We start from the raw sequence: 24,952 nt of genomic DNA on the forward strand, positions 1-24,952 counted from the left end.
CTGCAATTTCTCAAATAAACTGATTATTCGATTATTTTTCATCATGCATCTTGGCAATATTACAGTGCAACATAATTGAAATGGAGGCATTGACATACATTCTGCTACAACTTGGACACCTTGTGTGTGTGTGACTGAGAGTCAATCAATCACCAATGATTCTCTGTACAAATCTATTTCAACGGTGCCAGAAAGTGACACAGAGGTATGAACCAAACAAAAGAGGGGAGTGGCATGTGTTAATGGAACAAAACTATGTTGTCTGTTTAAGTTACCAAAGCAAATAGACAAGCAAATAACGGAAACTACTTCCCTATACCGGCAGGTAGTAAAGTAAATAACAGCATACCTTCTTCACCTGTTTGTTTTGTTGTTCTTTGGTATGTTTTCCATCATGGTTCACTGGACTCCTCTTTTAGGAAAACCAGTCTAAGCACAATCACAAACACTGACTGCAAATGAACATGCTGATCCGTTAGCTCCAGATTCTAGTCACGTTGGTTGGCATTTATATAGCGCCTTTATCCAAAGTGCTGTATCATTGATGCTTGTCATTCACCCATTCACACCCCAACGGCAATTGGCTGCCATGCAAGGCGCCAACCAGCTCGTCAGGAGCATTGGGTTCTCCAGGCCCACATTGAGCAATGCTCGTCAGGAGCATTTGGGGGTTAGGTGTCTTGCTCAGGGATACTTCGACACAGCCCGGGCGGGGGATCGAACCGGCAACCCTCCGACTGCCAGACGACTGTTCTTACTGCCTGAGCCCTGTCGCCCCATCCCCATGTCGTACTATGGTGGACTGCTGCTTCAGAATGGCCCACGGACAGAGCATTGTTTAAGAGGCCAGCAAAGGCTCTGTTACCACTATCATTCATGTGGACAGAACTCAAAGGCTTCATACATTTACACTCACTGAGCACTTTATTATGAACACCTAATATTCATGCGATTATCTAATCAACCAATCTTGTGGCAGGGTGAAATGCATAAAATCATGCAGATACGAGTCAGGAGCTTCAGTCAATGCTCATCTAATTGACTTTAACCGTGGAATGATTGTTGGTGCTAGACAGGGTGGTTTGAGTATTTCAGAAACTGCTGATCTCCTGGGATTTTCTCGCACAACAGTCTCTAGAGTTTGCAGAGAATGGTACGAAAAAAACAAAAAACATCCTGTGAAAAATGCTTTGTTAATTAGAGAGATCAGTGGAGAAGGGCCAGATAGGTCAAAGCTGACAGGAAAATGACAGAAATGCAAATAACCACACGTTGTATGACATTCATATCTGGGATGTAGAGTCAGTAATCTGAATCTATATATACCAATCAGTATGATTTTCTTTTTAGAACCTGGTGACTAAAGAGGAAATACATACATTTCACATAGTCATTTCCACTGCTCAACTTTAAGGCCAGAACTGTTCCCAGTGTTTAAACTTGATTCCGATAGATTTTTACTCTCACAGCTCAGTACCAAAGCAGCAGTATCAATGTAGACTACATAATACTAGCTAATAGATTCATAAATCTCATTGAGCTGTATATTTCACATGTATTTTCTTAATTGAAATATTATTAGCTTAAAATTCCCTTAAATTTCAGCTCAGTTGACCTGGGCTTGTATCTACGCGGTTTAAATTTACGCGCATGGATTGTCCTACATGACGCCCCGTACCTTGACACTTCTACAGGAATAAGATGGGTTCTCCAGACCCACAGCCCCGTTTTGGACAGTCCGTTAAAGGTTTATTGTCTGAGAAAGTGGGTTCTTGCAGTGGGGACGTGATAGCCCTCACTCGCCAAGTTCTAAAGGGGTCCCGCAGCCAAGAGGTAAAAAAGTGTGAATGGAACCCGTTCCATTTACTATGTAAGTTAGCGTAACGGAACCAGTAGCCATGATGGTTAAATTAACCTCTAGTTTTGCAAATAATGAAATGTAAATAACTAGCTAGATGCAACATTGAGCCATTATTTTCCAAATGTATTTAAACAAGCTACAAGTTACTAGCTAATCGTCTTATTCAGGAAATCGTTTCGGTTCCGCTGTCTAGCGTCAACCTATCTTGATTATAACTAAGGGTTGCCATATTGGAGAAATGGGGAATTATCAAGTGAATAGTGGAGACGGATCATATGAGGGCCTTCATGGGAACAGATTTTTATAATTCGTCAAACGGAATGGTGAACGAAAAGTTATTGAATTTCTCTCACGTTTTAAATCTGGTCAATTAACTACTTTCTGATTTCTCCAAATCAGTGACACCAGTATCCCACTCAAGAACTCAAATCATCCGACCAATCCCCAAAGGAGAGCATCGGCAAACGTGCTGTAATGCCTTTTTTTTTTTAGCTGTAATGTTGAAGACGAGTGCGCTTATTTGTATTAACTGAAGATTTCCACACGTCTTCTTCCAGCTTCTTGGTCAGGCAGCACGGAACATGGTACTGCAAGAAGATGCAATACTGCATTCTGAGGATGTGAGCAATTAACCTGCGCCTTAAAATGTGTATTTACACATGCTAGTGATCCCACTTTCTGTGACAAATCAGTCAAAGAATCTTGCAGGTGGTTGCATGCACCCAACATTATGTGTGCCAGTGTTTCAAGGATTGCACAGATTTCAGAAATGATACACACAGATCTGCAAAGTTTTGCAAATTAGATCAAGTTCACTAGTATTGTGTGCTTGTTAGAAGAAAAAAAATGATGGACATAACATGTAAATTAGTTAATTAAGAAAGTAATTATGATTAAAAATGTAGGTTTAATGAAAATATATTTACATTTCAGAGTCTAAGGAAAATGTCTATTTTAACCACCCACTTGCAATATCAGTAAGTATGGCAAAACTTTTTACAAAGTGAAAATAACATTACCTGGATGAATGATGGACTGAATGCATATTTATTGTTGACATGTGTATATTTTTTATCCTATGCCAACCAGGCAGGAAGCTATACATAAAAAGTAAGTAAAATATTAGTCCTTCACAAAATGGCAATAAAAATTGCATTCAGAGTCTGCGGTATAATATCCTCACACAACTTTGTTTCTTTCTTTTCAGTGTGGAACACTCCAGAAATCTTCAGAGCCAACTTCAACACTTGCTGAAATAAATACAAAGTTGGGATTGGAATCCCATCCCAGGTGGATTGTCTTTTACCTGCACTTCTTAAGTAGATATATCCAGTTGTATAACTGGATTCTACATAAAAAACATAATTTAACATAAATGTTATGCAATATAAATGTATCTTGTTGGTGGCTACTCTGAAACACTTGAGTTTCCGGATCTTGACATTGTTGAGGAAATGTTTTTTATTGTGATATTGTTGTTTTAATGTTGTATTGTTTTAATGTGTTTTATTGTTTCTTTTTTTTAATGTAGACATATTTTCTGTAAAGCTTCATCAATGTTTGAAATCACATGGGTTCCACATTTTGGCAAGATGACTTTGGAGTAATTAAGGTAATTTGGGGTAAAAACACCATCTTTCTAGCCTTGTATATAAATGTACTGTACTGTACCCTAACTGGTCCGACACTCCTACCCAGTAAAAAAGACCAAACAACAAAAAAAGTGGGAGGTTCAGTGATACTTTATTGCATGAATCTGAAATGTTTGTTTATGAATTACTGTATCTACTTTGCTACCATTTGTGAAATGGAGTTTCACTGCCTGAGAAATAGAAGGGTTTAGATTGTGGTTCTACGTTGTCATGGTTTTGTCTCTACAAACACAAGCAGACTTGCCTTCTTTTGCCTTGCCTATCTATCTTTTAACTTTATGCTGCAATCTTCCAATTATCTGTTACCTTTGTGTTTCATTCATGAAATTTTGCAGTGCACCCAATGTACAAGCTTTGTTTTCGAGTGTGAAATAAAGTTGCGTAATTTAATATCTGTGAAGTCAATCATTAATTATATGTGTTGTTTTACCATAATTTCCAAATAGGTGTAGGTTTCCTCATACTTTTCTATAGTAGTAGGTACACTGACAAATGTTAATTGCACATAGCATGGGCGGTTTGAAATAGTCTGCATCAGGTAAAATTCATTTTAATTGTTTTTTTGTCAGCCAGATCTTAATATTTTAAGGCAAAGAGTTTTTTTAAATTTTGTTTTTTTAATAGTCATAATTATGTAGTTGGTATACTAGGGACATGTTCACGTGGACAAGAAAATATGAGTTACAGTGGTAAACATAATGCAAAAGGATCTGTAAAATGGGAAGGAAAGTATTATTTTTGCCCGAAGAGTATTTGGTTGATAGTTAGAGGCTTACATTTATCAATACTTCCATTTACCTATTTCCATCCATCCATCCATTATCTGAACCCGCTTATCCTGAACAGGATCGCAGGGGGGCTGGAGCCGATCCCAGCATACATTGGGCGAAAGGCAGGAACACATCCTGGACAGATCGCCAGTCCATCGCAGGGCAACATGTACCTATTTGTACTTCTGTACTTCCCATTCAGGGAACTGGCAACCCTGAAAGTTTGCCAGAGCAATAGATAACATTTTCACGAAGGCATTTAGCAGACCCTTTTATTCATACATTTAGAGAGATTTAATTATTGATATTTATACAGCTGGATATTTTCTCTGAAGAAATCGGGTTCCATTCCTGAAAACCCACAACCTATGAGGTAGCCTCCATAGAAACCCAGTTCCCTAAACGTTGTGCTACACAGCCTCCATGCGTAATCCAAAATCTAGTTGTTTTGTTATTGCCATACACGTGCAGCCTGCGTGTATGGCAATTAAATATTAAACCTTTTGAGGGGGATTTATTTAAGGTGCTGGCAACATAGAGGAAGTTGGAGGCAAAGTCTGAGGTCATTGTTCAGTCATGGCGGAGTGCAAGAAAGGAACCCACGGGTAATGATCCATTCGTATTTTATAGAATTTGCGTATTTTTGGATTATAATTGGGATCATGCTAGCTAGCTAAACGTAGAAACTAAAACTGCGTGTCCGAATCTATTCACAACTTGAACTTCGCTCTGGTGCCTGTATGCTCTGTACGTGTTACTACCAATATGCAAGTGTCATTAAAGAATGAATTTTGTGTAACGTTAGCTAGATCTTTAGCGCATGTATCCGTTGCAACCGTAACAAAAAGAAGGTGACTTAAGTGTGTCGAAGAATATATATGTAAAATAAGGCTAAATGAATCACGTAAACTTCTCCAATGTAAGGAAATTATAAAATCTTTATAGCATTTTAGCATTACCGATAAAAAGATGTGCGTAAACGTTTCCTACATATATGATGCAGTTTAGCGAAATTCAATTGTTGTATCTTGAGACATGAAATCTTTATCCTAATGGTGCCTGTTCCCTCTTTTTAGTGAGTGTGCAAAGAAGTGTGCCTCACATGAACTGACGATTCATGATGATGTTAAGGTACTGTTCTAACATAGGCTTCGTGGAATGCACTGTAATATAATCAATCATAAAAACTAAACTCAACAAAAAATAACAATATTGTAATATATCGATGAGTGTGCGTGTACTGGAACTTGTGAATGAATGAATACATTAAATGTAATTTGAATTCATTTAAAAATGTTGAATAATTTGTGATTTCTTCCGTAGGATTACTATGGGAAGAGGGTGAAAAAGACCTCAGACCTGAAGACCAATGCTTGCGTTGCTCCGGCCAAACCCATTCCAGCCTTCATTCGCAAGGCCCTGGCAGATGTGCATCCGGATGTTACCGACAAGTAAAATAATACTTTGAACCCGCCGGGTGTGACTGTGCAGTTTTGACAATCACCAGCAGAGGGCATCTACGTCAAATCGGTTACTCTGTCTTCTTACACACCAAAGTAGTTTGTGCACATGCTAGTGTCACTATAAGGTAGACGTTTGCTTATTCCAACATTTCTGAGATGTGCCTATTTTGGTGTATTTGATAACCCAGGTCCGTGTCCCCGCTGTAGGTACTACGGTTGTGGCCTGGTGGTTCCGGACTGCCTGGAGGGGTGCAGGGTCCTGGACCTGGGCTCAGGCAGTGGACGGGACGTCTACATGCTGAGCAAGCTGGTGGGAGAGAAGGGCCACGTCACGGGAGTGGACATGACGGAGGAGCAGGTGCGGACGGCCGCCATTTAATTCTAGCCGAGCCTTCAGCAGTGGGGGTTGCGGAATGGAAACGGGAATATGGGAACGGGAATAATTTGTACTTTGCGAAAATTCACATCCCCTGTGATCGCAAGGTTCAGCTATCCGTGCTCTATTTTAGAGCCTCCACATTGAGAGCCTCCTCTCTTTTCATTTTCTTCTTAAAGCCAGTTTATGCTCCAGCAACAGAGTGTCACTGAACTGAAATCGCCAAACTTTCATTCTATTGTTGCCCGACGTCGTGGGGGAAAAAAATATAAACACACTCAAGTCGCCCAGAGTGCAAACCACATTGCGTGTCATTGGTCACAGGAATCCTCTGTCACTGGACTATAAACTGGTTTTGTTCCCATGATTGTCTGCTTTTTTGTGTGTAAACATGTACCTTTCCAAATGTTCACAAAAGGTAAAAAAAAATAAGAAAAACATGGAAATAAACATCTTAAAATTTTTCAATTTGCAGCTTGAAGTGGCCCGGAAGTACATTGAGCACCACACTCAGAAATTTGGGTTCAGCAAGCCAAATGTGGATTTTATTCAAGGATACATTGAGGGCCTGGAAGAGGCAGGACTGAAAGAAAATTCCTTTGACATTATAATGTAAGATGTCTATGTTTTGTAATAAATGTATGCGCTGTTATACTTGGCATTGCCGATTGTAATCAGCATTCGCCCCAGGATCATGCATTATGCTGTTTTAAATAGCTTGACTGAGGTCCGTGTTTTATTTTATTCACATAAAAATGAAACCCATTTCCCTGATATTTCCATCCAACTGGTCACCCTGATGTTTTATTTCTTCTTCTGTTGTCGCAGCTCAAACTGCGTGGTGAATCTGTCTCCAGACAAGACGCGTGTGCTAAAGGAGGCTTTCCGTGTGCTCAAGGTACGGCAGGGGAAGGAAACCCCACCTCATTGGCCAACTGTGTCCACATACTGTAAATAAACAACATACTGCCTGTTTGCAATATGACTGAAGTGAATTACACGTCCCTCTTAGAACGTTTCAGTAATGCTGCAGAGGGATATCCCTGTGTTGAAACATGAATTTTTAATTTAGCACGCGTTTGTCCCATAAGTTTAATGTTCACAGACTGAATCGCTGCGTCTGTGTCTCTGTTTCAGGATGGAGGGGAGCTGTATTTCAGCGACATTTACAGCAACTGCAGGCTCCCAGAAGAGATCACGTCTCACAAAATCCTGTGGGGTACTGACAGGCAGTGCTTTGTTTAATTTCATACTGTATTTGCTGGGCAGTCGGAATGTAATGTACCTTTTGATGTTTCAAGTATATGTGTGTGTACATGCATGTGTATCTTGTGTGTGTGTGTTGTATATGTGCATGTACATGCATGTGTATCTTGTGTGTGTATGCGTGTGTGCATGTGTGTGTTGTAAATGGGTGAGTACATACCTGTGCATGTTGTGTGTGTGCATATTTCTGTGTATATGTTGTGTGTGCATGTGTGTGTTGTATATGGGTGTGTGCATGTGTGTGTATGTTGTGTGTGCGTGTGTGTGTTGTATATGGGTGTGTGAATGCGTGTGTATGTTGTGTGTGCATGTGTGTGTTGTATATGGATGTGTGTGTATGTTGTATGTGTGTCTGTCTTTGGCTGAATTACATATTGAAAGAACTCTCCTGGAGCTCCCCCATTGAGAGCTATAAGGAAGTTGTGTTTGTGAGTTGCTAGGTGAGTGTTTTGGCGGGGCTCTGTGCTGGGAGGACCTTGTGAGGTTAGCTGAGGAGGTGGGGTTCTGCTCCCCTCGACTGGTCACCGCCAAGACGGTCTCCGTGGGCAACGAGGAGCTGGAGCGCGTCATCGGTGAGTACGAGCGGAAAGAGCCGGAAAGAGCCAGACAGGAGCTGGAACAAATGGAATTTCAGCGCAGAGAGGTCAGAACTTCTGGGAGAGGGGAGCCACATTTGTATATCACTTCAACTAACTTTGGAAGACATCACTTATCTTCCTTTTTTCTCCCTTGTATTTTCAGGTGACTACAAGTTCGTCTCTGCGACTTACCGTCTCTTCAAGATACCAAAAAACGCCGTGAAAAAGAGCTGCCGCCTCACGTACGATGGAAATATCACTGGAGCTGAGAAGGCCTTGGAGTTTGACTGTCACTATACATTTAAGGTCGCTATGAACGCTGCATCGCCATTGTCAAATGTGTTGCCTAAATTACATAACACTAGACTGTGTTAAACATACCCTGCTTGTGAAAACGCACGTGGTTAGGTTACCTTCTCGTTCGCAGGTGAATGAGGTGGTGGAGGTGGACGGAGAGGTGGCCCGCATCCTTAAGAGTTCCAGGTTTGCAGAAGAGTTCACCTTTCAGCCGGACGCACAGACTGGACCCTGCTGTGCTGCAGGGAAGGTGGGTGTCAGCACATTACATTACATTAATGGCATTTGGCAGACTCTCTTATCCAGAGCGAGGTACAGTTGATTAGACTAAACAGGAGACAATCCTACCCTGGAGTAATGTGGGGTTAAGGGCCTTGCCCAAGCGCCCAATGACTGTGCGGATCTTATTGTGGCTATACCGGGGATCGAACCTCCGACCTTGCGGGTCCCAGTCATGTACCTTAACCACTACGCTACAGCACAGAGGCTAGAGCAGGACCAGGGGGCCGCAGTGTCTGTAGGCATTTACCCCGAACCCGACCATGCGCATCACCAGCCTTTTTTCATTCTCACTAATGAGCTTTCTTCCTGAACCAAGGGGGCGAAATATGCAGTGAAAACAGGTGGTGTAGTGCATGGTTGGAGCAAATACCTGCAGACACTGCAGCCAGGATGGGGAGTTCAGTAGCACTGCACTGGAGATTTTACCCAGCTCTCCTTAAATGAACCTTCCCAAGCCCTGAAGGTACATAAAGGTGTAGCGATACTCACATCTAGCCATCGAGGCCAGCCGTACTGGTGGTCTTTTATAACTCATGGTTTATTGATTGATTCATTGAGAGATTTAACTCACTCAGGTCCCAGGTTTAAATACGTTCTGATTAGCAGGAAAGAGGAAAGAAGGGAAGCCAGCAGTACTGCTGACCTCGAAGGCCAGGTTTGAGTGTCCCTGGTGTAGCGTCTGTAACACGTGTCAAGCTCCAGTCCTGGAGGGCCGCAGTGTCTGCTGGTTTTTGGGTTGTTCTCGGCACCCGTGGTCCATTCGAGCCATCGATTGGCTAAAGAATACACACACCTTGTTCTCAAGGCCTAAATTGACAGCCGATTGGAAGGAAACCACAAAAACCGGCAGACACTGCAGCCCCCTGGGGATTGAGTTTGACACCCCTGGTCTGGAAGCTTACAACAGTGTATGCTGAATTATGTTCTGTCATTTTCAATTTGGCAATGAATGGGATTTTTTAAGGACAAAGACACATTTTATTATCACTCAGAGAGCTGTTCCAAGACTTGAACCGGATGGGGTTATCATTTGACAAAATGTAGCATGATGTTCGGATGGAATTATGCTTAACTGAACATGAAACACCCTTTGTGGACCTTGTGTTTCAAACTTTGTACTGAATCTCTGTTGAAATTCTCTGTGAGTTCAAACGCCTGACCACATATATCTGGTTATGTGTGTTTGTGGACTGAATCTCATTTCATTAATCTGAAATGTATCAACTGCACAAGAAAAGGGAAAGGAGAAAGTCCATGTGAAGTACTTCAGTATAGCACATCGAAATCCGTCACTGCTGCTAGTGACTATTAGAGAAGCAGAACTATAGCAACAAATTGTGTAGTGGTCATTAAGTGCACTGTTGATTTTTGACTTACCAGTTTTGATCAAAGTGGGTTGTTGTACTTTCCATATGTATTTAATGGCATATCACTTGTAATATGTATACAGATTAACTAGAGGGTCATTTTAACCATACTTACTTTTGAGCGTTACCTTATAGCCTGAAACCCCTCTGATCAGTCCAATGAGCAGCTCCACCTCATATATTTACAGAATGTTCGACTGTGACAAAAATGTGGATAAGATAGCTTAAAACAAGATAGAAGTTACGAAATGTTCTGCGGGCAAAATGCTCTTTTGCTCATTATAACTTCAACCTCTGTTTCAAGTAATATAGCAATTTGTGATTGAGCGGTGACACAAGGAATCTCATTTGCAGAAATACTCTATTTTACACAAAATGTCATAGTTTACGTTCAGATATTTAGTAGAGACGCTGTTATTTCCACTGGGTATTTACTGAAGCAATTTAGGCCAAGGGCCTTACTCAACGTTACAAGTGGCAATACCTCACTGGAGGACCTAACCTCAGAGTCACAATTTAGAACAGCCACTGCCATATGTATCCATATGCAAATTAATGTATTAACCTTATTTACCTTATACCTTATTTTAACAATTCCTTCTTTCAGGTGTGCCCCGTGAACCCTTTTGAACTCGCTGAGCAGGTCAAAAGTGGTGATACACCTTCGGCCACCGGGGGGTGCTGTGGAGCAAAGCAGTCCTGCGGATAGTGAGGAGATTTCACCACAAAACAAGAACAAGAGGAAAACATTTCTGCCTATCATGATGCACTAATCAGACTAGCAAATGTGTCTATATTGAAGAATGTGTTTTATTAAGAATACAAATATTGCTTGTGACCATGATGAAAAGTGAAATGATGATATGAAAAGCTGAGTTTACCTGATGAAGATCCTGAACTGATTTTTATAATACATGCAAACCGAAAAGCCTTTATTAGGAAGCTCTTCATTTGTTTTGATTTAATTCTGAAATCCTGTTCCGCTAATTTAGATATGATAAGTCAGTTAAACACGCCTATAACAGTCATATTGAATCATTGTTAATCGTTATAGTTTAGAAGATCTCAAACCTTTTGTAATGAAGACGACGCGCTGATGCCACGCTTCACACTGCTTGCGATTAAATACTGTATGTGGATCGCACCACAGTGTCTCCCTCTCTGTCTGCTATGAATCCCGGAGTTGCGGTGGATAACTTACTGTCCGTCTCAGAGAACATCACAGCAGCGCGCTGGACATGCAGATTCTTTCTGTACAACATACGAAAATGTGTCCCTTCTCCCAATACATATTTATTAACCTTTATTTATACAGAGAAATCTCGTTGAGACATTGTCGGTCTCTACTTCAGTGGAGCCCTGATTACAAAAGAGAAGAAGAAGAAGAAGTGTCCTAACACTCTTAACAGATATTATTAATAGAAAAATAATATCAAAAGTCAGACAGCTCAAAATCGGTAAGAACATTTACATTCAAAGGTAACCAAGTTCTTGATCAGGGCCCTGAACCCATTGTACTGTAATTAAAGAGTTAAGCTGCAATATGTACTGTTATTCATTCCACGTATGAGGAGGGGCCAACCCACCTTCTGATACAGCGCACAGTGATGTGTACAGCACCTATCTCCAGTGATGAAACGAAGGGCCAAATGATACACAGAGTCTAAGGACTTTAAGATGGAAGAGGTATCTCGCTCCCCTTCTTAACGCTCTCCTCTGGCCTATGTCAGCTTGCATCAAAATCAAAAAGGTTACAGCAACAGCTCTGTTGTATCTTTTAAAATATTTCCAAACCCTACATACCAACCAGATGTCTCCGTTCTGCTACCTCTGAGCACCTGGCCCCTCCCCCCTTATCACTGTAGTCAGGACAGCTGAAGCTTTGCCCCAGTCTTCTGATGGACTGAAGACCCACTTCTTCAGATTGCACCATGCTTCCCCTGACCCTCTTAGATATGCCTTCTCTGGGTTTCCTTTTGCAATAATGGCATGGGTATGGCTGTGTAAATGTAGTTTATCTTTTTAGTGATATGGTCTTTTGTTTCAATGCCAACTGCTGTTTGTTAGGTTAACATTGCATGTATTGATGGTAAATAGGACTTCCGTGCCTTCTTGGTGAAATCACACTTTTTTTTATTTTTGAGACTAACACTGATATGTTCCTCTTGTGTAAGTTACTCTGGATAAAAGTGTCTGCTAATTGAGCCCATTCTTGGCGTGAAACCAGCCTTTTTCAAATGGTGAATGAAATAGAAATGATGTGATTGTTCATTATTATGCATCATCTTACACTATTTTCCAGGGTCAAGGAAATTAAGAAACCACAGGATTTAGTAACTTGTGGAAACTCATGTTGGTCTTCTGTGCCGTACAACTCAATATAGTTCAACTGAAACTGAAATCAATTGTTCAGGTACAAAAAGTTTCAGAATATCTGGTGGACTCCCTGGTGTGTCAGGTTTCATTTTAACTCCTTTTTGTTTTATTTTTCCCATCTTTACTTATTTCAAGTGCTTCAGCTAGACAGCTGAAGGTGTGTGTGTTCTACCAACATAAAATGACTGAAGGACTTTTCCTGGGACCCCTCCCTAGTTCCCCCTTTCATCCAATCAGAATTCTGACTTCTGTCATTCTTACATGCATCAAACCACTTTCATTAACTGTGAAACTATTCCACATTTCCCCCTTTTGCCAGTAGTGACTTGTCTTTCAGACCTTTCTTGCTGTCTCCTTGGAAACCTGCCTTGTCTTACCATAATAAATATGAATCCCATTCTCCGTTCAAATGGTTAATTCTCACTTTCTGTCTTCCTCTCAAATGCAGTGAAAGCCAAGCTCTCATCCCCCACCCGCTCCATTGCATAAGGTTAGGTGACCCTGTAAATGGCCAATGGCTAAATACTGAGCTGAAACTGAATAGAAACTAAGCTTCACTTGTTTAAGTATGCCTGTAAATAAAAATACTGATAATAATCAAAACCAGTCTAGCACAACATTATCAAGCATCATTTACAGTGTATTTAATATAATTTATTTGTAAATCATTTATTTGTTTATTTAAAAGATTTAAATTCTTTGCAACATAACGAGATAGGAATTTGCACTCATGTCACCTCCACAGCTCTCGGCACTCGAATAGGCAAGATAGGAATTTGTAAAAGTAATTAGGGCATTGGTATGCATACTATTTATTTAGAAACATGAGGCTGCCAAGTAATCCACGAAGCGGCCAGCGACGGACAGACACAGTATTTTAGAACGAGCTGCATTGACGTTTATTCCTGCGAAGTGCTGTCTCACAACTGCTGCAGGCGCACGTTCTTCCCAGATGTTTGAAGACAGGAGCTAAACAATTTTCCCCCGAAGTCCACTCCCATCTTCTTTAGTTATTGGTTGCCTGGGAATCCATCAGGACAAGTCACGAGGAAAGTCCAGCCTTGGTACTGCATATGATGTCCGCTTGTTTTGGATTTCATTCGCTGCAGGACTGGAGAATAGCCCGCCTTCGTCCGGCTGCCCCCTTGGATTGGGTAAAAGGGTCGCCCGTCTGTGGGAAATCAGCAGAAGCACGAGTTCATACAGAGCTGGTGCTGCTCTGCAATGTTTCAGACGCGTAGTGGAAGCAAGCAAGCCCGATGCACGAGTCAAGGCAACCAGCAGCGGAGATGAAGGCCGACTCCGATTGGCTCTGATTTTTAAAAGCCCTTTTCATTCAAAAGAGGTTGCCCATTATCAACATGGCAGAGCAGTCGGCCCCAGTACCCTCTGCAAAAATGGCGGCACTTAACCGGGTTCGAGCCTTTACTCTGGTTTTCTTAACTGTCAGCGGTTGTTTCGTTTGCACGACGAGTGGCAAGGAAGTGACAGAAGAGACGGTAATCATCGGTCTCAGGCTGGAGGACACGGACGATATTTCCTATATGGACAAGGGATATTTGCGGGTCAGCGAAAGGTCTCGTGTCAAGTTGAGGGTCTATGGGCAAAACATTAACAACGAGACGTGGTCCAAAATTGCCTTTACAGAGCACGAGCGGACCAGAGTCATCGGAGATGGTGACAGCTCAGCTGGAAATAAGAGTCGGGACGATACGTCCAGTTTCCATCCATGTGGGATCAGAACTTCGGATATTATCATCCTGCCCAACATAATCTTAAACAGAAAAACATCGGGGGTAGTTGAAATTGAAGTCAAACCTCTTCGGAAGACAGAGCGGAGTAAAGCGTATTTCTTGTGCATCGCCACCTCTGCGCACGCTGTGGCGGGCTTGCACGACCCGTGGACCGAGAACACTTGGATTTATCACGATGGGGATGACACGAAAGTTATTGTGGTGGAGGAAAAAAAGTTTTTGCTTCCCTTCTGGCTGCAGGTCATTTTCATCTCGATGTTGCTCTGTCTTTCGGGCATGTTCAGCGGGTTAAACTTGGGTCTGATGGCGCTGGACCCCATGGAGCTACAGATAGTTCAGAACTGTGGTACAGAAAAGGAAAAGAATTACGCGAGGAAGATAGAGCCCGTTCGCAGTCAAGGGAATTACCTGCTATGCTCCCTCCTTTTAGGGAACGTCTTGGTGAATACCACATTGACCATTCTCTTGGATGATATTGCGGGATCTGGATTGATTGCGGTTGTGATGTCAACCATCGGGATTGTAATTTTCGGTGAAATTGTGCCGCAAGCCATATGCTCAAGGCACGGCCTTGCAGTTGGTGCAAATACGATATTCTTGACCAAATTTTTTATGCTGCTTACGTTCCCTGCGTCGTACCCAGTTAGCAAACTTTTAGATTACCTTCTGGGCCAAGAGATAGGAACCGTGTACAACAGAGAAAAACTACTGGAGATGCTGCGAGTGACGGATCCGTACAACGATTTGGTCAAAGAGGAGCTGAATATCATTCAGGGAGCACTTGAGCTCAGGACTAAGACCGTGGAAGACGTCATGACACCGCTGAGAGACTGTTTCATGATCGCCGGGGATGCCATCCTCGACTTCAATACCATGTCTGAGATTATGGAGAGCGGGTACACGCGAATCCCCGTCTTCGAGGGGGAGAGATCTAATATCGTGGACCTGCTGTTTGTCAAAGACCTGGCGTTCGTGGACCCGGATGACAGCACCCCGCTGAAAACCATCACAAAGTTCTACAGTCACCCCTTGCACTTTGTGTTCAATGACACCAAGCTGGATGCGATGCTGGAGGAATTTAAGAAAGGTGAGGCAATGTATTTCTGTTGTTGTTTTGTGACCGTTGACAGTGATGGACTGGCTGTGGCAAACTGGCATGTTGTCTTAAACGTTGAGCAAGCGAAGTTTGCCTCCGCACTCGGAACCTATGGCAGGAACAAACAAACAAACCTTTGCATACCTGGTTGCACAGCATCTTTGAACATAATGCGGCCCAGGAGCTGTGGTCCATGCCGTAGACCAGCAGATTTGGCCAATGATTATCGCTTGGCCGCGTATTAATTAGAAATTGCCTAGATTGTTTTACAGAGCCCACGCTCACACCTTACAAATATAGCTTACTCATAACTGCGTGCGCACTCATACAGGTATATGCAGTAGGCTGTGTTGCCTTATATGTTTAAATCCATTTGTTTATAGCGGCCTGTCTTTACTACGGTCATTTATTTCAGCCAGCCCTTTAAAGGAAACTAAGGAAACATTATCATTAATGATGTGGGAAGTTAAGCTGACGGCCCTTACTAGTTTCGGGGAACGGAAAAGTGAAAGTAATTTATTTATAAGGCTTCACAGAAAGCAAGCTGTGAGCACCTGCTTACATTTAATTTGCCCAGCTCATCGGAATGATTACAAATGTTGCAATATTAATGAAAAGATTTTACACTTCAGCAGCGATTTTCCACCCAAAGGGTCTTTGTGCCCTTAGGAATTCTGTGTCAGATTGTGTTTGTTTACACAGCACTTTCCTCCTGAACTGCATGACTGGACAGAAATGAACATCAGCATCATTGGAAGATTTAAGCATGGCCACTATAGTTCCCCAGGTGTTTAATGCATACATTGGAGTAAAACACTCAATAATAAGAATAATAATGAGAAGAAGAAGAAGAAGGAGAATTTTGTTTGTTACACACCTTGAATTTGATACTTTTATAGTCAATAGAAATTTGGCAAATAGGTATATATCCATGAATCTCTTTCATTTTTCTGGTTCTTGACACGTTATTCAACATCCTGAAATGGTTGAATATTTTAATTAGGTCCATTTCAAGAAACTGGATGGAAAATGTCCTTGAGTGTGCTGATTATTTTGTCACTTGTATTGTCCTGTCTGTGATGGCTGTAGTATGCAGATGTATAGGCCTAAATGTTCTTGGCCTTTGAAAGTGAACATAATTGATATTGAAGATGGGAGTGGTGAAACTCAGTTATATCCTGTCTGCTCTCCTCAGGTGTGAGGGCCTTTTTACGTCGAGTCCCAGTCCAGGAAAAGCGCTTAGTGTAGCGAGAGGCACAGAAAACATGATTATGTTCCTCATGTGTACACCGTTGGGGACGGGGGCTCAGATTAAATCTGGCCATGATGTCCTTTTTCCTTTACTTTGAATAACAAAGTTAAACCAGGTACTCGCCTGCATCTTTCATTTCAGTGACCGCTGAGCTCATAATTCTGTATCAGAAATGAAAACAGTAATGTTTCCTTAATCTCTTTAAAGCACATTAGTGACTCTATAATATATAGTGAATAATGAATATGGAGTCATTATTATTCAGTATATTGGCTCTGGACTGAGTATTGCTCTATTGTTTTTCGACTGTAAGGGTTTGAGATGATGTGTTTTAAAGGTACAATAAGCTTGACTTATTGTACAGTTATACAATGTTTTGGTACAGAGTGTCGGGCCATCAACTGTATATTTTGAAGCTCAAATTTAAGGAATATAAACACAGGCAGAGGGTGAGTCAACATGTCAGTGAGCCTTTTCTCAGTGATGGGAAGGGATTTACAATGGTCTTGTAACAATGTTTTAACGCCAAAATCTTACCTATTGTACCTTTAATATCATTGCATTCCCACACCTTCCTCGCATCAGCACGTCTCCGGTGATGGCCAATGTTCTTGCGGAGCGTTTCCCGTCAGGGGTGCTGTTATCTCTCACCATCTCCCCCATTTAGTGTTAATGTTTATAAAGTTCCTCTCCCTTCTCTCTCTGTGCTCGACTGCATTAGGCCGCGTGAGAATGGGTGAGCTGCGCAGAGGTTATCAGGTGGGGGCATCGTGTTTGTGAACCTGCTTAATCACCGTTCCTTTAATGCCTGCTTCTGAGTGATGGCGGAGAATTTACTCTTTTGTTGAGCCCCTGGAATGCAGCTGTTTGGATAATGAATAACTGCTCTAACCCACCACCACGACCACTACCCCTCACACACACACACACACACACATGCACACACACGACAAACCCCTGTGTGTTTACACCACTCAACAGAATGTTTGCCTACCACCTGTTGATGGCCATTGAACAGTACATATTTTTTTGTGTGCAAAGGGAAGATGAAGAATCCGATGGAAAGTTTAGACCATATCCAAAATGAGAGAAAGGTGTGACACCCTGCCTGCCTTTGGTTCAGTCAGTGAGAAGCTAATAACCACTCAGAGTACGAGGCTGTGATTCTGCTGTGATTAATTCCTCTTTCACAGGCTAATTACTGACCCATGCTGAGTAAATCTGTGAATTTTGGGAGTGAAGCGTGTTTCAGCGATGAGCAACGAATGACCTCCCATTCTTTCAGATGTTTTTGTAGAACAGAGCTGTCCAATGCTGTTTCTCAAGATCAACCATCCTGTATATTTTGACTCCAATCCTAATTTTGGAACACCTGATTCTACCGCATCTCAATGAGATCGCTAGCTTTTGAATGAGGTGTCTCTTTGTAAGGGTTGGAGTGAAAACCTACAGGACAGTAGGTGCGGAGGTGTTAAAGATTCCTCCAGAACGAGGTCGCTGCAGGAGTTAACAGCGCATGTGTTTTCCCACGTTGTGACAGGTGCTAGCGAGGACTCACGCTGTGAGGTTTTTCTTGTTGCTCTGAAGTCACATCCTGCCCAAATGTGTCAACGTGTAGCTTGTGTAGTCTTTAATACAGAGCTGGCCTATGAACAGTTCCACTTGTCAATGGGAAACATCGAAACTGCTCCACATTGATTAAGGGAAAGAATAACAGGTGTGAAAGATGATGCAAAGCTTCTTAATGCGCATAAAAATGTCACAATCATATTGTTCAAAGAGTACGTACAATATATTTTTTATAAAGTGAAATTACTGTCTATGCTTTGTTAGTGTGACACCCATCTCAGTGCGAATGAGGGAATCATCAGCAGTGGGTATTAGCTTTTGCTGGATCGAGTGCTGCAGACTGATTGTGTTACTTCATCTTCTTCAGTTTATCAGGAAATGTCATAAACCTGACCAAGACATTCTGCATCAGAGCTTCAGTTTCATTTCACCCCGATAAGAAGAGTGAAGGATCGTAAACTAGGACCGATCTTCAGATCAGTTTCATTTGCACAACGTTGAATTTACACTTTACCCCGCAAGGAGATTTATACAATTTCCAACTGGCTGTATTAAAGCAATACATAATGGTATTGAGAGGTGCTTTGTGTAATGTTTAGATTGTAGTTAAGAACACCTTTCCCCTTGAGGAGAAATATCTGCCTGTGGAACCACCGCAGTCGTAATCGTAATGAGTCGTAAGGAGGCTCGTAAATGGACATAGAACGATATACTGTAGCTTGCTGTGCAGGGACGTGTTGCTTGCAGGGCACAGGTGAGTAAATGTCAGGAAATGGGAACCTCTTATGGCTCATAAAGATATTTCAGAAACTGAAATTCTTCACAACAGTGATTCAGTATGCCCCATAGGCATCTAAATACGCCATGTTTAGACACAGCCGAGCATAAGAATACAATGAATCAGGCAGTCACTGTTACAGAAAGATTCACACGTTGTTAAATGAGAATAAAATAGAAATGTGATGATTTGGGCAGTGTACAGTGAAAGCATTCATATAGCCGAAATAACTGAGTGAAACCATGTACATGGGCAAGATAGAGGTGTTACAGTATAATGCAGTGGTTCAGTGTGTGATACAGGGCCATATTGAAATATGTAATGTAATGTAGTTTCAAAGAAGGCTTTTCCTGCAGATATGCCGAAGTAGGAAGTCTGACATCAAAATCTGCTTTTGCAATAATGCAAACATGTAGCACAGTGTTCTATATGCTGTTGCCTATATATTTCCATCATACAGGTGGACACAAATACGTCTTATATGGTATAAAGGCGAGGGAATGGTCCTGAAACCTAAAGGTTGCAGTGTCAATTTCCAGGCAGTACACTGCCATTGTACCCTTGACCAAGGTACTGAGCCTGAATTGATTCTGTGCATACTCAGACTGGATCAAGAACCATCCATTCCCACTTCTAGGCCAGAATAGTGTTCTCCGACTTTCATTACATTACATTACATTACATTACTGCTATTTAACATATGCCCTTCCCCAAAGCGATACGAGTGTATGCTAAATGGCATCAATGAATATTTGAGAACACTACTCCGGGCAGGAACGGTTCTTGGTACAACTGAAAACATTTCTATGAGAATTAGTCACAGAATTAGATAGAGGTGTATGGTAGGAAAGGAGGAGAAGAGGCATTTTTCTGATGCTCCCACTTTCCTGCCTGTTCCTAACCTCATCATATAATCATCATTGTTTTTTTAAACACACTAATGAGCTTTTGGGAAACGAGTGCTCAATTAACCGAGAGATGAACCCACGTCTCCATCACTAGAGCATTAAGGAGCCTGGCCTGATCGTTACACTAAATGAATGCTCCAAAGTCAAATAATAGCATGAGTCTGTGCTTTAGAAATGATTGCGGGGTAGAGGCCAGAGCTTTTGCACACAGTCATCCCAGTCCTTACCAGGATGTTGATGTTTGATGTTATACGATGACCAAATACGTAAATGTTGCATCTTGCTTTAAAAAAAAACAGTGCTCTCTTATTTACAGTTAATGCCCTGTTTTGAAAGCTCTATGTGAAATCCACATTATCCAGTTCGATGTGAAATCCACATTATCCAGCTCGATTTGAAATCCAACTTAATTTGCCATATTTGATGTGTCGTATGTACCTATTGTATAGTTTTTGCCACTTGGCCTAAATGCTTGTACGCACTCAGAAAAAAAGATTATTTGGCTCATCTCCATGGGAGAACCATTTTAGTTATTTATGGAACCCTGTGTCATAGATGTGAAAAGTGTGAAAGCTCCCAAATTTAACCATTTTGTCTGGCAAAGGATCCTCGAACTAGATAGGGTTCCCCTGTGGAGACACAGAGGAGGCTCTCTTGTTTGGGAATATTGTCTTGCACTGGACAACTAGACATGGAGTGGACGGTCTGTAGACACGTGACTGAGGCTCTTTGATGAATGGCATCTTACCATATTCCCATTCCGTCCTGATGGCCTAACGTGCTCATAAGTGGTGTTTATGTTTAGGGTTTTAACTTGTGAATGCACAGTGGAATATTTTCGGCACTGTGATTTCCCCCCCTGGTGTTACCTGAGGGGGAAAGTCCAGGAGTCAGAAAGTAAATGTTCTGGCATGTGCTTTTTCAGCCAGCTGATTTCATGAATTAGTTCTACCTCAGATGAATTGTGTGAGCAGCAGAATTTTACCTCCTGAACCTGGATTTTCCACCTCTCTATATATCGTCAATACGAATATAAAACTATTCTGTTAAAAAGTGAAAAATGATTTATTTTTATTCAAATACAGTAAAAAGGGTACAGAAATGAAATAAATGCCACTGACTGTCTCTCAGGTTTGCACTTTGGGACCGATGTGTGTAGTGATGGTGGCTGTGTGTGTGCGTGTGTGAGTGTGTGTGTGTGTGTATGCTTGCTTGTGTGTGTATGTGTGTGTGTGTGCATGCGTGCGTGTGTGCATGCATGTGTGTCTGTGCATGTGTGTGTGTGCGTGTGTGTCTGCATGTGTGTGTGTGTGCGTGTGTGTGTGCATGTGTGTGTGTGCGTGTGTGTGTGAATGCGTGCGTGTGTGCATGCATGTGTGTCTATGCATGTGTGTCTGTGCATGTGTGTGTGTGCGTGTGTGTGTGTGTGCGTGTGTGTGTGCATGCGTGCATGCGTGCGTGCGTGTGTGTGCGTGTTGGCACTTCTCCAGAGAGAGCACGGCATCAGTGCCTGGGCTGTAATTAGTGATTAGGAGGGGGTCAAAGTTTTGAGTCAATCTGGCTCTGGTCAACGCATGCTAAGTTCAAAGTGCTTTGTATTGTAAGTCACTGTTAATTAATTTGATGGCTCTTGTGGAGTTCTGAACAAAAAAAATCACTGCCACAAAGAACACCTGGAAAGTGTTATTTGTTCGGCTTTCAGTTTCATTGACAATTTTTTTTTGTGCAGTGGAAACTTGCCTTCTTTTTTTTTTTTTTTGGTAGAATTTCAGGTACAGTGTTATGGCCCCTACACTTAAAAAGACAAAGCTTAATCGGCTTGATCAGAATCAAGCAGTCATTTTTTACATGGCCTTTTTAACATCTACCATCACACGTTCTTTCAAGAGGTTAAGCTCAAAAGGTCACAGGGTACCCCTGGTCTTCCTGCCTAATCGAGGCAGAAGCGAAATGGAAATTTTGACTTACCCACTAATTGCTTTCTGTCTATGATTGAAACAAATGGGACTTGTCAGACAGGAAGTTGGTACCAAGCAAATAAGTTTTGTGATTAATGAGTGGATCCAACTTTTGACTTGGTTCAGAACCAAGTCTGTCTATGTGAAACAAATCAGGCATCTTATCATACAATTTTAGTGCAATAAACTACAGGAAGACAAACATTGTTTTTAGACTCCAATTTTGAACAGATATACACTGTCATACACAAACTTACACATACACACAGCACTCACCAATACATTTCAAGGGATTATTTGATATAGGCCTACAGTATGTGTTATGGAAAGGGAAAATTAGACCTGTAGTTTCTACAGCTGCAGGATACTGTCTGTGATGAATTTGTTTATTTGATTCATTGATTTATCAGAAAGCCTCTAAGAACACAAATGTTTCTTGATGTTGTCTGCTGTGCGGTTTTGCATCTTGCAATAACAGATTTCTTGTTTAACTGTTGAACCTATAGGAACAGGAGGGAGCTCCACTCTTCTCTTTCCTTGAGGGATTGATTAGTAATGCCTGACCCCAGACTGTGACTTGGCCAGGGGCCCAGTATTGTTATCGGTGATTTATGTAGTCTCTGTGATCGGCTCACATGCCAGGTGTGAAGAGGTGCTTGTTGTTTGACCGGACAATGGATTGTTTCTTCCAGTTTAACTGGCTTTTTTTTGCTGCCTGGTCATTTTGCTCATGTAATGTATTAATTGAGAAACTTGAACTCAACACTTTTGCTCGGAAATGCTGCTGCGGGGAGCCCCAAGTCTTGAAGAATCAGGAGGTTGGAGGACAACACACACACACTGGACACAGTGTTCACACTTCACTTCCAATACTTACATTCAATTCTCATTTGATCGGTGCTCTGCAATTTTATTTTTAATATTTCTACATTTGTATTTTAAAAAATTGGGGGTGCAAGCCAGTTCTATTCTATTTTACTTTATTAATTTTTTTCTAAAAGTTGCTGGTTCATGCTCAGTCTTTCTAAAATTTTTCCAGTATTCCTGTAGTGTCTCTGTGGCAGTATCTCATTAAAAAGCGGTATACAAATAACACTGAATTGAATTGAAACAAACAACAGGTGCTAGAATATCATGCCCATTCTTCGATATTGGAGTTTTGCAGTGCTTGAGTGGGAGATGTACAGGAAACTCAATGCAGGGTTGCAATTTTTTTTGCTAGCTTGCTAATTTTTAAAAGAAAATAAAAACTTTAGAGCATAATTATATGATCTATTCTTCCTGGATGTTTTGCGATTATAACCCCATACTGTACGTGTTTGTGAAAGCCGGTCTCTGGATGGAACGGTCCGCTTACACCTCACTCTCCGCTTGTTGTTGTTCTTGTGGCTGGACAGGAAACAGGTGCTTGAGCTGATTGGCTGCTGGCACGCTGTGCTGTTAAACTCATTTCTCATTGGCTGTTTGTGGCACATCTCGTAAGTTCACCTCCTGAGACCGGGGCACTGAAAAGTGATTCTGGCCAAAATGTACTGACTGCACAGAAAGCTTATGACGGATTGGAGGTGGTCACAAAATGAATTGGCGTAGATTGTAAGAAACACATTTTGTGCGATCTGGATTTCTGCATGTGCCATGTTTCAGCATCATTGTAGCAAAACAATAGGTAAAACTGAATCACCATTAACTAATGTAGTAACTAAGTACTACTGAGAAGTTAATCTCTACAGCTCTGTTAATGCATTTGTTCATGTTAACAACTACATTCGTTATTGCCAATTCATATTGGAATGAAAAAGTCAGCTAATGTATTTATTAATGGTTAACTAATAAGTTCATCTTATGGTTTGCTAATGTATTAATATCATGTAACAAATGTGTTGGTTAGTTGTTAACAAATGCAGTTAATGCTAGTGTTCATTTCATGTTTAATTAATGTATTTGTCCGTCATTCATTAATTAATTAACAACTACATTAGTTAATGCCAATTCATGAACCTTAATGTAAAGTGTGACCAAACAATTAGCAAAGCTATAATCTTGGCTAAATTATGGTAAATGATCTCACTACCACAAGGCTATATGGGCTAAAGATTAGACTTCTAAATGAATGGCCCTAACACTGCCTCACATATAAAGCCTGTTTTCTCTCTGTCCGTGCTGTGAAATGGGAGTTTACTGCAGAAGCAACTGAAGCACCATCAGCCACACTACAGGATTCCAGGCTACCGTGCTTTTATGTTTTGTTAATTAGTGTATAATCAGTTTAGACCTTGAGGGATGGTGCGGCGGGATTTCTTTTTTGGGGTCTCTTCTCCTCTAGTGCAAAAAATGACATTCATTCAGTGTTTACAGATAGTTAGCTCTGGAAATGTTACACTGAAAGTTGGCGGCACACTGATCGTATGCTCCTTTGCATAGCTAATGTCATAGCGGTCCTACTCTTTTGAGTAACTAAAGCAAAAAAAAAAAACTGTTTGTTTTGTTAATTTGCCCTCACTAAGGAAGCTGCTGATTAGAAAATGCATTCATCTGCCATATTTTTCCTGACTTAATTTGTCATGGGAAGCACATGAGTCACGGGACTAATATCATTTTTTTTTTCACTGAGTAGAAATTTGATAAGAATCATATCCGTATACAATAACATCTGAAAACGAATGTTTCTGGGCCAAAGTGCCACATACACACAGTTATTGTGTTGATTCATTAGACAAAATATAGTTTGAATTATTAATTATTAAATATTATGCTATTGATTACATTCAGACTGTTACCCTACCAACAGGTCCATATGACCCACTTTTGCATCCTGCAGTAATTTCTAGGAACTATTGCTGAATTTAAAGGGGTTTTCATGTTCTGTTATTAAAGGGAATTGTTAAATTGTTTGAAGTCCATTAAATGAGTGCTAGTTTCACTGGGATATTCACAGATCTTTTTGGGGCATTCCACAACTTGCTGCTGCAACACTACAAATTCTGACATCTTCCTTGCTTTTATCCTTATCTGCGTACCATATGCTACTGTACGCTATCAGCGCAATAATGCTGAGCTCAGTTTATAATATGACTTTGCGCCACTGACATTATTTCTGAGGTTAATGTGTCCCAGTGCATTACACTATCTGACCGTATACTTGGGGGTTTTTTTTAAACTTGCTTCTCAGTAGCCACATATGGTTCTATTTCACAGAACATGTCCTTAAACATTTAATGTTTTATGTTCTTTCTTTGTAAATGGCATTTTTACTATTTCTAGTGAGAGCAGGACAATCTTCTTCATGCCATGGTAGTTCATACAGTAATGCAGGTAATTATTTCCGCCAAAAAAGGAGCTATGTATGCAA

General features: G+C 41.2%; 3 protein-coding genes across 4 annotated transcripts in view; all 3 read left to right on the forward strand.

Moving 5' to 3' along the window:
• Window positions 1-1,679: 1,679 nt before the first annotated feature.
• LOC133122368 (BLOC-1-related complex subunit 7-like) lies at window positions 1,680-3,903 on the forward strand. Its single transcript, XM_061232325.1, has 5 exons — window positions 1,680-1,833; window positions 2,419-2,481; window positions 2,795-2,838; window positions 2,951-2,971; window positions 3,069-3,903. Exons 1-5 carry the CDS (start codon window positions 1,702-1,704, stop codon window positions 3,118-3,120), a joined length of 312 nt encoding a protein of 103 aa, XP_061088309.1. The 5' UTR covers window positions 1,680-1,701; the 3' UTR covers window positions 3,121-3,903.
• An 881-nt stretch (window positions 3,904-4,784) lies between these two features.
• as3mt (arsenite methyltransferase) lies at window positions 4,785-11,056 on the forward strand. Its single transcript, XM_061231383.1, has 11 exons — window positions 4,785-4,888; window positions 5,360-5,414; window positions 5,607-5,734; window positions 5,954-6,104; window positions 6,598-6,734; window positions 6,951-7,020; window positions 7,260-7,341; window positions 7,829-7,960; window positions 8,130-8,272; window positions 8,394-8,513; window positions 10,520-11,056. The coding sequence occupies exons 1-11, from the start codon at window positions 4,860-4,862 to the stop codon at window positions 10,619-10,621; spliced, it is 1,149 nt and encodes a 382-aa protein (XP_061087367.1). The 5' UTR covers window positions 4,785-4,859; the 3' UTR covers window positions 10,622-11,056.
• A 2,510-nt stretch (window positions 11,057-13,566) lies between these two features.
• cnnm2b (cyclin and CBS domain divalent metal cation transport mediator 2b) overlaps window positions 13,567-24,952 on the forward strand; it is a 42,876-nt gene continuing 31,490 nt past the window's right edge. Inside the window, exons 1-2 of one of the 2 annotated variants that reach the window (XM_061231110.1) lie at window positions 13,567-13,936; window positions 13,991-15,129. In XM_061231110.1, coding sequence (XP_061087094.1) covers window positions 13,650-13,936; window positions 13,991-15,129 — 1,426 coding nt within the window. In that variant the 5' untranslated portion in view covers window positions 13,567-13,649. Of the gene's footprint in view, window positions 15,130-24,952 lie in introns of both variants that reach the window. The other variant, XM_061231109.1, reaches the window with a different exon arrangement.

This window comes from Conger conger, chromosome 2, assembly GCF_963514075.1.
Source record: "Conger conger chromosome 2, fConCon1.1, whole genome shotgun sequence".
Lineage (NCBI taxonomy): Eukaryota > Metazoa > Chordata > Actinopteri > Anguilliformes > Congridae > Conger > Conger conger.